The 14,801-nt window shown below is 27.1% G+C and overlaps 2 protein-coding genes across 2 annotated transcripts; both read right to left on the bottom strand.

Annotated features, from left to right (window-relative positions):
* Window positions 1-3,419: 3,419 nt before the first annotated feature.
* Window positions 3,420-4,566, bottom strand: OCT59_003023 (uncharacterized protein; the record flags this gene model as incomplete). Its single annotated transcript, XM_066145343.1, has 2 exons — window positions 3,420-3,481; window positions 4,404-4,566. The coding sequence occupies 2 exons, from the start codon at window positions 4,564-4,566 to the stop codon at window positions 3,420-3,422; spliced, it is 225 nt and encodes a 74-aa protein (XP_065996073.1).
* A 2,805-nt stretch (window positions 4,567-7,371) lies between these two features.
* OCT59_003022 (uncharacterized protein) lies at window positions 7,372-7,706 on the bottom strand (the record flags this gene model as incomplete). Its single annotated transcript, XM_025330198.2, has 2 exons — window positions 7,372-7,496; window positions 7,571-7,706. The coding sequence occupies 2 exons, from the start codon at window positions 7,704-7,706 to the stop codon at window positions 7,372-7,374; spliced, it is 261 nt and encodes an 86-aa protein (XP_025182889.2).
* Window positions 7,707-14,801: the final 7,095 nt, after the last annotated feature.

The following is a 14,801-nucleotide window of genomic DNA, read 5'->3' as shown; positions in this document are numbered from 1 at the left end:
GGAACATCGTAAAGTAGTTTTAAAACAATTTATCTGTAAATATCTTTTATATCTTTAACCTCTCTTTTAACTACAAGTAATTAATCGCCTGTTAATAAATAAATTCCACTTGCTCGCATTAAGACCATTTTGGTTGGCATTATAGAAAAATTTGGCCACCTGATTTTTGTCAATCAACCCTCCTTTTAATTGCTTTTAATGTATAAATTGCTTAAACATATTTAAAAGATTATCTAAATCTTATTATATTTTTATATTATATATGCTGTATGATACAAAATTGCATGTTTTTTACAAAATTTTTGATCATTACATGATGTTGGTACTCCGCCGGCTTAACCGGTTAAAACCGGTTAGTCGGAGTATTTAACGCTAATTAGTCGGTTAATTTGTGATGAAGTTAACCGGATAATTAACCGGTTAACAAATACTAAGTCTTGTGTTTAACGCGTTTGGAAACCTTTTTTTGCGTTTGATGTATAAGCTAAAATATTTTCTTCAATATAATGAAAATTTTAAAATTTTTATTAAAAAAAAAAAATTTTATGGCGTCAAAAAATTGTTCTGTTGGCGTTTTTAAATTGGCCAGTCGGCTTATCTAAATTTAGATTAACCGGTCCTTAACCGGTTAGCCTTAACAGTTCCAAATTCCAACCTTTAGAATTGATATCACGTTTCTGTTAGTTGCATTTCTTTTTATCAAAAACGATGTAACAAACAGATATATAAAATTAATATATTGATTAATCCAACTACAGATATTGTCAATGCGATTTTTCAAAATAAATAAATATTTGGGCAATAAGTCACAATAGAATGACGACATTCAACGTCAAACCGTTTAAAAAGAATTCTACTAGGGGAAATATTTATTTTCTTGTTAATGAGAAATAAAAACATACTAGTTTAGTTCAATGATTACATGCGTTCTTTATTGTATTATTTGCTTTTGTAATGTACTACATTACATCATTTGAATAATACCAGTGTTGAACCCTTTATTAAGTGACAACGGGTACAGTAATTTCATTATAAGAACTTCTTTCTGCACCCAAGATGCATGTCTCCGCATATCTCCTGCGTTAGAATTATAGAATTTTCCTTAACCAATTTTAATAAATTAATTAACCTTATTATTAATAACAGTAAATTTAAATAATTTATTACTAATGAAAAAAAAAATTCTAGGGCTGTGGAGGCTTTTTCCAAACAATAATAATGACGGATTCTTTTCAATAAAAATGGCACATTGTTCTTTATGACTAGCCTAATATTTGCGTTATGAAACCAGGAGAGATGTAAACAATTATGTCGTGTTTTTAATAATAAGCGATCTTCGTTTAAAATAATTATAATGTAACCGGCATATATTTTATCAAGTTTTTCGGAATTTATCCGTTATTTTTAGTAATAGGTAATGACATGACATTAATTTGAATTAAAAAAAAAATATCTTTTATTTATCACAAAATTATTTGCACTACGGTTCAAAAAAATTTTAATTTTTTGAAATATGAGTATTTAATTATTATATAATAAAAAATAGTCGTCAGTGTCTCGGAACATCTAATAATTCTATTATTATTTGTAGATAAATAAAATTAATAAAAAAATTTCTTTTTGATCTTCAATTGAGCTTATTATTTATCCAAATATATTATTTTATGCAACACGCCGTTAAAACGCATTTGAAAGAAGCTTTTTTCATCAGACTTCATGACCTAATACAATAATGGCTTGGATTAAAATAAAGATTATCCTATCGTCAAATAACTCAAGCAATTATTCAAATCAAATAGCCAATCCGAGAAGTATAAACTAGTTTTTTATAATTATCAGAGAACATTTTATTTTATTAATAAATAATCGGTTAATATAAATTATTTATTATTTTTTATTTTAATCAAAAATTCTTTATGGCAATAAAAATATTTCGGAAAATACTTATTTTGAATAAGTTATTATCGTTTCTAGCTAGATTTGTAATTCCAATATTTTGATGAAAGTTTAGAACCAAAACCGGTTTCGGATACTTATCGGAATTGTTTATGATCGAAAGTAGTACTAATACATAAGACAAATCTAAATCTCTTGAAATATAAATTAAAGGTTAATCCTAGATATTGGACCAATAAGTGGAAGATTGCTCATCAAGCCGAACTTAAATGACCACTTTTTCCAGATATACGGATTATGAAACCAAATCTCTATTACATAATATTTTTTTTTTATTAACGAATAAACATATAGGCTAATAAATTGTATTTTATTTGCCTTCATAGTAAAAAATTTAACTGGTTCAAGCGTACTAAGCAATAATTTTTATATTAGGTAGTAAACCTGTTTGTACCGAAACCTCGTTATACCGAATCATAATTTCCAGAACCGCTATGTAACGCATCCGAACCGAACTTAACCAGCCCCTATATATCAGTTATATAATAACTTTATACTTTCTATAACGAACGGTCATGTGACTATATAGTAGTCCAGGCCAATTTTATAGTGCTGGCCAGAATTACCAGTAGTTTTTTTCGAAAATTTATGTTAAACGAAATTATAATTTTGGCCAGTATTACAAATTTGGCCTAAATTACCTAGCTATAAAGAAAACTAGTTCGGTAAATTATATAACGAATTCACTATATACCGAACTAAACCTCCTGGTCGTTATATCCAGAGTTGACTGTACTTCACGATAAAACTTCAACAATAATTTCAGCGCATTATCCACGTTTTTGTGTGATTTAGATTTGTTGTGAATTCATTATTTTGCGTCCGAATATTTCCAAAGATATTACCTTATAAGCCGCCGAATATTTCAATTAAAAGCTAAAGTTAACGTGAGTTTCAACTAGTAAATGAAGACTTATTAATAGAATCTTTCAAGTTACCTTTATTCATACATATTCACCAAATTTAAATTGAATAAATGTACACACAGTGTATATGATACATATGCGAAAATAATAGGTTACGGTCTTCAATTTCCGCAAATAACATTAGTTTATCATCGGAATCTTAATAGTATAAAATGACCGACATCAGTACTATAAAATCAATAGCTTAAAAGTCCGATCAAATAAATAAAAAAAAATATCTGAATCGCTATCGCTATTATGTAGGATGTATGCCCTATAAAAAAATTGGATACGTTTTTTATAAAGTTTTCATACGATTTTTTTCCTTAGAAATAACGTATCATAATAGGATACGGAAAAATGCACAATTCCGTATCACTAAAAATATGATTTGATCACTGATTTTATCACGAAATTTATACGATTTGGTCACTGAATTTACTATTTGTATTACAGTTTACTATAATTATATTTACATAAATCTAATTTTACTTAATTAAATTAAATAAAAAATAAAAATAAACAAAATACAAATACATTATGAAAATTCCCTCCTTATTAAAACCACCTATTGCAACCAAAATTATCTATAAGTTCAGGTTCATTTGGAGTCAAACAACCTAAAAAAAACAAAAAAAAGAAACATAAGAACGTCTAACTTAATTGGAAACAAAACCCCCCTTCATGTAATATCTGCAATCGTCCAAGTCACCAAAGGTCAGCATTCCTACAAAAAAAGAAAGAGAACTCCAGAATGTCTGACCTACATAAATGAAAAGAATTATGAAGCATCTGATGAAAAAGAAACCAAAAAATAAATCCAAAACTGACCTACAAAAAAAGAAGACTCTGAAGCAACAAAACTGAAACAACCTACAAAAAGAAAAGAATCTGAACCCAACTTACAAAAAAAAAAAAGAAAATTTGAACTGACCTAAAAAAAGAAAAAAATCCTGAACAATCCTACAAAAAGGAAAGGACTCCCAAACTGATCTACAAAAAAGAAAAAAGAAACTGAATCTTCTCGCAAAAAAAAATCTGCTGGCCTATGAAATAAAAAAAGGGATAAATATAAATAAAAAAGAAAGGGGAATAAAGAATAAATCAAAAAAAAAATTTTTAAAAGAGAGTAACGAAGTTAGGAAAGTTAAAAAAAATATTTTTTTAAAGGGAGGATGTCAAAGTTAGAAAAACAAAAAATTTTTTATAAAGAGGAAATAGAAATAGAAAGAAGAAAAAAAAAGAAGAGTGGGAATAAAAGAATAAAATCAAAAAAAAATTTTTTAAAGTGAGGTACGAAAAAAAAAATTTTTTTTTAAAAGGGGGGTGACGAAAAAAGAAGAAAAATTTAGAAAAATAACAAAAATAAGACAAGAGAAAAGAGAAGGAAGGGAAAGGAAGATCGGAAGATCAAACTCATCAAAGTAAGGGTTTATAAAACGTATCATAACAAAACAATAAACAATCACGTGAGTTTCTCTGTCCAGGAATTCCAAGGCGTTATGCTGCTAATTAGTAGAATATCGCTACATCTTTATTTACTAGGAAACGGGAACCGTTGTAAGTCCGGAGCGAGGTATAATAAATAAAGATGTAGCGATATTCTACTAATTAGCAGCATAAAGCCTTGGAATTCCGGTAATTTTCTGCTGATTAGCAGCATAACGCCTTGGAATTCCGGTAATTTTCTGCTGATTAGCAGCATAACGCCTTGGAATTCCTGGACAGAGAAACTCACGTGATTGAAAATTTACACGTTATTTCCATAGATCATCATAGTGCGTAGACATATATAGTCCTTCGCTTCGCTCCGGACAATTATACCTCGCTCCGGACTTACAACGGTTCCCGTTTCCTAGTCTATTTACACTTATGGTATAATGAGATAAATTGATAAACTGAAAATCTGGCGTTTAAATTATCATTATCATACTTTACAGAAACTTTTAAAATAGAAGCCAAATACTGACTATATCAAAAATTTATCGTGAAACTTTTAATTAGATTTAGTCTCATAAAGTTATAATTTAATATCGAAGTCGTTTCTGCACAAGGCGATCGTCAGCTGATTTGATCGAAATTGTAAAAATGTATTATCGAATTTGTAAATGAAGTTTTAGGAAATAAATAGAAAAAAATACATATTTCGCACGTGAATTATATCTAAATTGTGACTAACCTCAATATTTCATCAATCATCACTAAACTAATAGAAGACTTTTTGCTAGTCTTTCATTTGTAACTTAATTGTATTTCAAAAACATGCATCGATTATGTCTTTCACGTTAAATTTTGTTTATTCTTACTAGTTACTGTACCGTATGACACCTTTTTTACCTTATGTTAAAGGACAGTGATATAACTTGGTTATACAAATCCAAATTCAAAAAAGATCCGAAAAAATCACCTAAAAAAAAAAGTACATAATGTTAACAAACGTTTTGTCAAAAACATTAAAAACATTAAAAATAACTAAAAAGAGGTCAATACTTCACCAAGATATCACGCGTCCAGTGTCTGACCATTGCCAGGTCATACTTGCTTTGAATTCAATATTTTTAAGGATACCACTACTACCTAAAAAGAGAGAAAAACAAACTGTTAATAAAGTTCGTTAAAAAGTAAAGAAAAAACCTTATTTTTCACTTTCCAAAATCCGTGTTCAAAGAGACTTCCCAGCATTCCCATCAGAAATCCCACACGTTCTCCAGCTGTCTATAAAAAAAGAAACAAACCGTTAGCGTTAGTAATCATTTCAATAAAAAAAAGAATAAATTAAAATAAAATAGACCGATTTCTACCAATCTATGCAAATAGCAACAATGCAACATACCACATTTGAATTGTTTTGACCATTTGTGTAGAGATCTCATACGTCTAGACCTTTCTAAAAAAAAAGAAGCATTTGTTGAAAGAAACAAATTAAAAAAATATGACTGATCCACAAAAATCCTACGCGTTTTTGAACTTTTGGCTCAATCAGTTGGTTTTGTTAGGCTTTGTGATATTCTTGGAGTGATCTATCTTCTTTATTACGCATGATTCATCTAGAAGACAAAACGTTAGCAATGTTTTGTTAAAAAAAAATTAAAAACAATTAAACAAAAGTTGATTCTTTACCGATGAGATCCCATACGTTCAGACCCGAAAATGAGTTGTCTAAAAAAAAGATAAAAATGAAGCGTTAGTAGTATTTCGTTAAAGAAATGATTCAAAAGAAAAAACTTTACCAAAATCTGGCGTTCAAAGACTCGATACTTCCTAAGCTTTGAAAAAAGGATACATGTTTTAAAGTTCTGAACTGGTTTCCTATAAATAAAAAACAAATCATAAAATATTAGTTTTTGAAAAAAAAATTGCCTGGAGTAAAAAAAAAAATTAAAAAAATTAATTGTTCTCACGTTATGATCTGAAGAAAAGTTGCCTAAAAAAAGAAATGACATTAATAAATGTTTCATTGAGTAAATAATTCAAATCACCCCTCTTATCAAAATTCACGTAGAAGGATCATACTTCTGATACCCAATAAGTCATCTAAAAAAAGAGAAATAATACGAAACATTAATAGACATTTCGTTATAACATCTTGTTGACACACAAAAAGAATAAGAGAAGGATAGATAGGACAAGGAATAGGAGAAAGGAAAAAGACAAGAGAAAGGAGAAAAGAAAGAACGAGTGGAGGGGAGAAGGGAAAACCGAGCAGAAAAAAGCAAGAAGTGAAAGAGTGGATAAAGAGAAGGGAAAAAATTTCGTTGAAAATTAAAAGTTTGAAAAAGTATCTTATCTTATCGAGAAGTATAGTTGCAGTGAATAAAAAAAGTTTAAAAAAGTTTATTTTTTAGTAAAAAAGTTGAACTGCATTTAAACTATACGTGTGTAAATTTAGTACAGGCCGAAATTCATTACAAATAATTATAAATTGTAAATTTAGCATAAAGTTAAATCCTTGTAAAGTAGTTAAGTATTCATTAAAAAAATATGCAAATTTAAGTTATTTAAATACTTATCTCTGTAAAGAAATAAGTGTTCATTAAAAAGAATATGCAAATTTAAAATTATTTAAATTTTCATATAAAGTTCCTATAAAGTAGTTAATTTGCCATCAAATATTATTTATAGATTAAAAAATATCTTGAATTAATTTTTTTGACTAATTTTCAATTCATATTACTACTTTTTTAAGATCCATATGATAATTTTTTACGATTTGAAAATATTAAATATTTATTACTTAAATTCATTCGATTATTTTGCGAAATCACAAAATTTATCGTCACGTGATCATTCAAAATTGATGCGATTGAGTAACTGCTTGGGTAGCAAATCACAAAGTATATATATATTTAAATTTAAATAAAACGATTTATAATAATAATAATAATAATAATAATAATTTAATAGTTAAAAAATTTCAAATATGTTTAAGTCAAACATAATACTAAATAACATAGTTAATAAAATATACATGCGTAGAACTAATAAAATAATGTTATTATTTCATGATTAATTAACAAGGACATTGCAAACAACCGCAGTCAGCGCAGGATTGGCGAAAGCCATAATCACATGCTCCACCTCGTGGATTGCATTCATAGACATGAGTAATGTTGCAATTAGGATCAATAAAGTCACCTAAGAAAAGAAAATCAAAATAAGACAAAAAAAAAATGAAATCAAGCATCGAAGACAATTCAATTATTATTTACCACCACAGTATTGGCCTTGCGGTCTGCCACCATCGCATGTACAAGAAGTAGAAACGCAACTAGCGGAGGTGTTAAAGACGAAGAAGGACAAAAGACTCAAGATAAAAAGATGATAAATAGTTCCGTTCATTTTCATTGTAATTTTTTTATTGTTTTCTTTGGCAAGTTTAATTTTTATAACGATTTATTAATGTGTTCAGTACTCTTATTTATATTAAATTCGGAAAGTTCAATTTTCTTGACATCCCTTTTTGTGTACTCTGTTAACCAAATGACCATCTAAAATTTCATAAAACAATCTTCTTTTTTGATTTCGTAAAGCTCAGCTCGATCAACAAAAAGTCCTTTATCATAGAAAGGAGAAATCATCGGAACAGTCTACTTTTAGTTAAATGTTTCTCAGGCTAAAATTAAACTTACTCATTTTTAGTTTCTCCGGCAGATTTCCTTCATTTTGCAAAAAGACCAATAAATTCAATGATACATCACGTCGCTTTCATTGTTTTTCACATGTATATGTTTAATTATAGCTGAAACTTTTGATGATAATGTGAAATTAATTGATTATAAATAATTCATTACGAAACCCGATATTTACAAATAATGAAAGTATAGTTTTACTAATAAAAAGTAGCTTTCCGCTAATAGTAATTTCGAACTAGCACATATTTGACCTAACAATAAAGCAAAGAACGTATCAATAATGCCCCTATAAAAACGAAATGTGTTAAATTTGTTGCTCATGTACAATAAATGTCTAAAAGAAGTACCATTTTGTTTAATTTTTGTTTTTTTGTAATAAGACATAAATCGGACAAAATGGTGCTTTTTTAGATGTTTTTTACACATGAACACAAATATAAAATGAATTTAACACATTTCATTTTTATAGGATATGTGATTGACAAATAAAAGATAGGATTTACACATCTCCCTATTACCTTCTTGTGTATTTCTCTGACAAAATATTAATGGTGTCATATGACAATCGTGAAGACTCTTCACACTTTCAACGTTTTGCATGTTCACATGCCGTTCTTAAACGACGGATAGCATATGTATTGGATGAAATGACTTTGTTAAATTTACTTTTGAATTCTTGTACAAAATGATTTACAAGACGATTGTCAAAATCTTCACAAATAGAAGCAGGATCTCGGAATTGCGAAGTCCTCAGCTCCTTCATAACATATGCTTTTGTCGGCACTATTTACTTATATGGTAAGCCCTATGTTGCCGTTAAAAATCTGTGTTAGCTATATCTTATTTTATTGTATAATACAAAACTTATAGATTAAAATAGTTACTAGGAAAGAAAACCGTTGTAAGTCCGGAGCGAAAAGAAAGATAAAACTCCGATTTGCGATTTCATTGGATAACGTCACGTCGTCACGTGAGGGACAATAAATTCACGTGATTGATCATTTTTCATAATGCGTGGACATATATCCGGTCAATTATTGTAATTATTAAATCCTAAAAAAAAAAAATTCTTTTTCTCATGTGTAGATAATTCTAATAATTACAGAAATATTATTTTTTTTAAAAAAAGACTATTATTTGTTAATGCCAACATATATATAATAGTTGATTAATTTATATGTCAATGTTGAAGTCTATTTTTTATTATAATTCTAGTAAATTGAAAAAGTTGTAACATTTAAAATATATAACAAGATCAGATTACAATTTTTCTTAAAAAAAAAAAAAATTTATTCAGAAAATTTTTCGTCTTTTTAATGAGGTTTTTCACGAATTTTTGACAACTAACATCATTTTAATATGATCAGTTGAAGATTTAATTGAGCATAATTTTAATATCTTTGGGCTAATGACACAAGTAAAGTCCGCAAAGAAACTAATATTCTCCACTTTATTTTAGAAGGAAATTAAATATGTGTTGTTGTAATAATATTATTCTCTTGAATTTTGTTAGAAAAATTAATATTAGATTATATTAAATAAAGATTTATATTTAAATTTCGCTAAAAAATTTATAAATTTATTTTATTTATCACTAAGAGAAATAGATAATGGAAAGTCCGTTACAGTGCGGTTAAAGTCTCAAGACTTACAGGTCCTAGCATATGGCCGGACTGTAAGGACTAAAAATAGGACTTGAATTAGGACTTAATCCCAATGGCTAATTTTAAATAAAAAGAACATTTGTTAATTATTATTACTAAGTACTATGTAAATCATATTATTTATATTATCTTTTAGGCACTAGCTGACATTTTCGTAATTCAAAATCTTGCCGATAGTTTTTGGGGCTTATTTTAAACCACTACGAATAAAATCTTAAATCGCCTTTATTTTACTCCGGTTATTAATTATTCTTATTTGCAATTGTGACTTTTTTTTTGGAAAAAAAAAATATTTTATATAACAAATCTATTTAAGGAAAAGTGAGGTCGAGAATCCAACAGGTAAAAATAAAAATTCGAGACTATCGTTATCATGAAAGTTATTCCGGTAAGAAAATTATTCCCGAAATTATTGCTGGTGACTTGTAGTATATAGTATTTGAATAATTTATTAATAAATCTGTCGTGAAACTCGTTTTGATTTGCCATATTTATTTTTAAAATTTGGAAAATGCGGATTTAAGCTTTTTTTGTAAAAGAATTAAAGAAATTATCAAGGAATGATATCTATTAGAGAATTTTGGAGGCTTTTATGAGTTTTAATCATTAATTACTAATCATACTTTGTATATTTTAATTCCGTAATGATATGGTAGAGGCTTGATCACTTGATCCCAAAAGGTTTAATCTAATAATAGAACTCTGTAAAAATTAAGTCCGTTCAATTCTTGGCGTGGGAAATAAATAACGAAGTACATCGAGAACTTGTTTTGGACCTTTTATAATATTTATTATCGAGACAACTTTTCTATATTTGGCAAAAGTTTTCATCTCTTTTATGAATGAAGTTTGGTAGAAGAGAGGGTGTTGCGTCGGAAGGTTAGACTTTACATAATTACCTGCTTTTTTGAATATTAAAAATAGATAACAGTGTTTCACTATCATGTTAATCAAACTTCTCAAACTTCATAAATTTTTTAATATATGAAACATTAAACTAATTTTTCTTTCGATAAAAATTTTTTACAATAAAACAATGCATTATTTAAATTATTTAAGTTGATTTTGATTTACTGAAAGAAATCTTTCGGTGACAATACTCCGCAATAGAACTAAAACAAAAATACGTAACAAAGATTTAAAGGAAAATTTTATCAGCCAAAGCTGATTTAGATAATATATTCAAGTTTTTTGTGACAAAACGTCATATATAAACAGAGTAACCGGAAAAAAATCTATCCTATAAAAAAAAGAATGTCCGGAAATTGTCGTCGAAAGTATCCGGAAAATGTCCGGAAAATGTCAATTTTCCGGACATTTTTGACGACAATTTCCGGACATTCTTTTTTTTGATAGGGCTATAAAGGTATCGGGACATTTCGCCGAAAAATAATCTCTGGTCGTCCTTTTCTTCTTCACCTGAGTCTTCTGGACTTTGCCGATTTTTACGTATTTGTATTTCCGGGTACCAGCTTTTACGGTAATCTTCTAGTACGTATTTTTTCAAGCTTCCATTATATCCGGCAAGGGTCCATCTTGGAGCCCTTGATGGTGCCTTTTCGTTTACTTGTTTGTCATCCTGAGTTATTTATAATTCTGCATAATGTTGGCCCTATTTTTCGGCGAAACGTCCTTTCGGCGAAATGGAAATGTACCGTAACCGGCTATAAAAGGTATATCAAAATTGCAATTGCCTTTTAACTGCCATCTGCAAATCTTACAACTAACTATACAATGTAATGTGAGTAATAACCGTTATAATTTACATCAATGTTATGTTGAGCATACAAATTTCTAATATTTTAATAAATTTAATCAGTTTTAATTGGAAATTATATAGTTTTCCTCGGGTTTACAATATAAAAAGCAGATAAAAAAAAAGTTGTGCGATGATTATATATGCTCCTAAACTTTTTGTTATGTGTACGTTGACCCTAAATTTTATAGGCAATTGTTTTTAACATAAACTTTTTTGCTAAATTCTTACATACTGTATATCAGATATATATAAATTATTTATGTGCGGCTTTCAAAATTATATAGAGAATTTCAGGCACTTTGTGCGTGCCATTCCATAAGAAATTATAAGTAAAAGTTCATTGATTTTGCGGTTTTTCTATTACTTCAGAAGCAACAATTGCTTAGCGATATTGGTTTGGTTTGTTTTTATGAGAATTTTGATTTTATTTTGTTTAATTATTCGAGATGAAGAAACTGAATGGAGTCATATTTATATTATTCGAGGCAAAACGAAATTACAAAACAAATATTATTAGATGATTAAAATTTTTTTTCTTCTTAGTGTTATTAATATTCTCACTTTGAAACTCTTCATTATGTATACCATTATTGTAAATATTGTGCACATTAATGACAATTACTTTTAATATTATGCAAAAAATTTAACGTCGTACAAATATTAAACTTTCAAGCCATATTTTCCGTTACGTTCGTATTCATATCCGAATACGGTATACAGTATACCCAACATAAATGTAACATATATGGTTGAAATCTTTTGATAATCAACTTCATTATACATTTCTTACATTCTTTGTGCTAATGTAAAGAAGCGTTAACGAAAAATTATTGAAGTCCAGACGAGACAATTAAGGTTACAGTTGTGGCTGTGCATTTACAAGGAAACGATTCCAGGACTTGCAAACTAATGATATTTTCTCGTACAGATTTCTGAGGGCTTTAACATGGTTGACTTTCATAGATAAATAAACACAAATTATTAACAACTTAAAGCTATTACTAACTTTTCGATCATATAACAAAATTTATTCTTTTATCGTTTACTTAATTAATATTTAAAGAAATCAAATTCATATTGTTATAATGTGAAAATTTGAAAGGCATCATTTTTTTCATCTCATTACGATTGTTTCCTTAGATAGTATATAAAATTAACTGAAAGTATATTGTGCATAATTACAATGCGATTAGGCCATATCACATAATACATAGTATTATTATGTAAAGAAGCAAATTCTCATGCACTCTTAATTATACCAATATTATTCCTAAATTAATTAAGATAGAATATGAATTTTTCCGCAAATTTAAATTACTTTAATCTTATATACTGCGCTGCAATGTTTAATACTATGAATAATTAATCTAGTAAGTAAGTTTACAATGACGATGTGATAATTAAGCCATCATTTATTTATTCATTAATTTAATTTTATTCTTCATTGAGCTTTTTGCATAACCCTGTAAAATAATGCAGAAAAATGGTATTACAACCTCCTAAAATCACTACTGCTGATAGGCAAATTAATCCTACTATAATATTATATGTATTACAGGGATTAACATTATAGTATAATACAGCGGAGAAATTCAATTAATGATTCCCGGCGGACATATATCCAAATGTATATATACTTTAATATTGATAAATATTCAATTACTTTGTAATAAAAGACTATTTACACACACTTTATATTGAACTTGTGTAAAAATTCATCGATCTAAAAATAATTTTATAATTGCTAATACTTTTATAACTTCATTATAATAAAAAAAAAGAAAAGTTCTTAAAATAATAAGACTATATAAAGAAAGCGCTTGTTTTCCAAAATAATATATATTTAAAACATATCAGATATCGCAGAGGTACTAGTTCTTTGTTCTTGTATTCATATATTATTTATATTATTTGTTTATTTATTTATTTATTTTAATATTCCAATAGTAACGGATCGACAGGAATTGAAACTACGACTGAACACGTAAAAAAGTTATTTTTATGATAATATATTTTGAAATTTTATATTTATACATGCTATGATTGGTTCTGATAATTTAATTATAGTTTCTGTTTCTTTATAAAGTACAATAGAAATACAAAAAGCTGATTGTTTCGTGCGTTACAAACAAACTATTTAAAAGAAAATTTTATAATTTTATGATTTTTTCATTTTTTTTTTTCGTTTTTTTCTTTTTTTAAAAAATAAATAATATATTTATTTATTTTAATATTTTTATTCTCAATATAGTTAAATAAATGTAAGTCTGCATACATATTAAGCATATCACAGCCCACGTTATATGTATGTATGTGACGCTTAATACCCTGTATTAAACCTTCAGCATTTAACCTAATCGTGTTATAAATTATACTTATTATGCTTATTATGCTTAAACAAATACTAAACCTAAATTAGAATATAATTATTTAAAACCTAAATTTAAAATAAATTTTTTTCCCCAGCCATAATACTAGTTTAAACAAGTTATTATTTAAAAGATTTTCTCTTTTTTATTAATATTTAAATTTTTTATTCTAAATTTGAGATCAATTTTAGGTATAGATTTGAAAATCTTAAAATATTTACTCTCTTATATATATAAATTACAATTTAATAGATCAAAATATGTAAGGGACTGTAAGAAGGCTAAACATTATGTTAAACTTTATTATGAAACAGGAGAATTAAATATTTGAAATCATTGGTCTAACTAAAATCGACACCTTTCATTCAATCTGCAACAACACGAGGTTTAATATCAACAATTTAACAATAGAAAAGTTATGTTGCAAATAAAATTCATAAAAAGAAATTCTTGAATGTGGGCTAAAATATCGAACAAATAAGTATCAGAATAGTCTTTTGGTCTTCTCAAAATGAATAAATTATTTAATTTATGCAACGGGAACTAGCGAAGTACACATGATTTAATTCCTTATTAAAGTATTCGGTTTCGGTTATTGGAACAACTGAAAGAAAAAAAAAATGAAAAGGCGTGAAGCATCATTCAAAATCTCCAAATTAATATATAATTATACTTTCTTCAGTTTAGCTTAAAACAAATATGTGTTTAATATTAAAAATTTATATAGCATTACTATTAATTTTTTTTTTTGTATAGATTTTTGATATACTTTATTATTCAAAATAACAAAAATAAGCATTTTAATTTATATTGTAATCAATTATACAAGAAATCGATTGTTACATTTATTTTCAAGTTAAGGTCCAAAAATTTAAACGAAAAAAAAAAATCATTGAAACTAAAACTACTGATAGCTTTTAAAAAAAAATCGCTAAAAAAATGTGATTCAAGGTATTTTGATTTATTTTATAATTTTAAAGCAAAAGACGGAAAAATTCTATATACGGCAAATTATT

Source organism: Rhizophagus irregularis, chromosome 11 (genome assembly GCF_026210795.1).
Source record: "Rhizophagus irregularis chromosome 11, complete sequence".
Classification (NCBI taxonomy): Eukaryota; Fungi; Glomeromycota; class Glomeromycetes; order Glomerales; family Glomeraceae; genus Rhizophagus; species Rhizophagus irregularis.
Note: the sequence above shows the minus strand (reverse complement) of the source record. Positions and strands in the feature narration are given on the sequence as shown.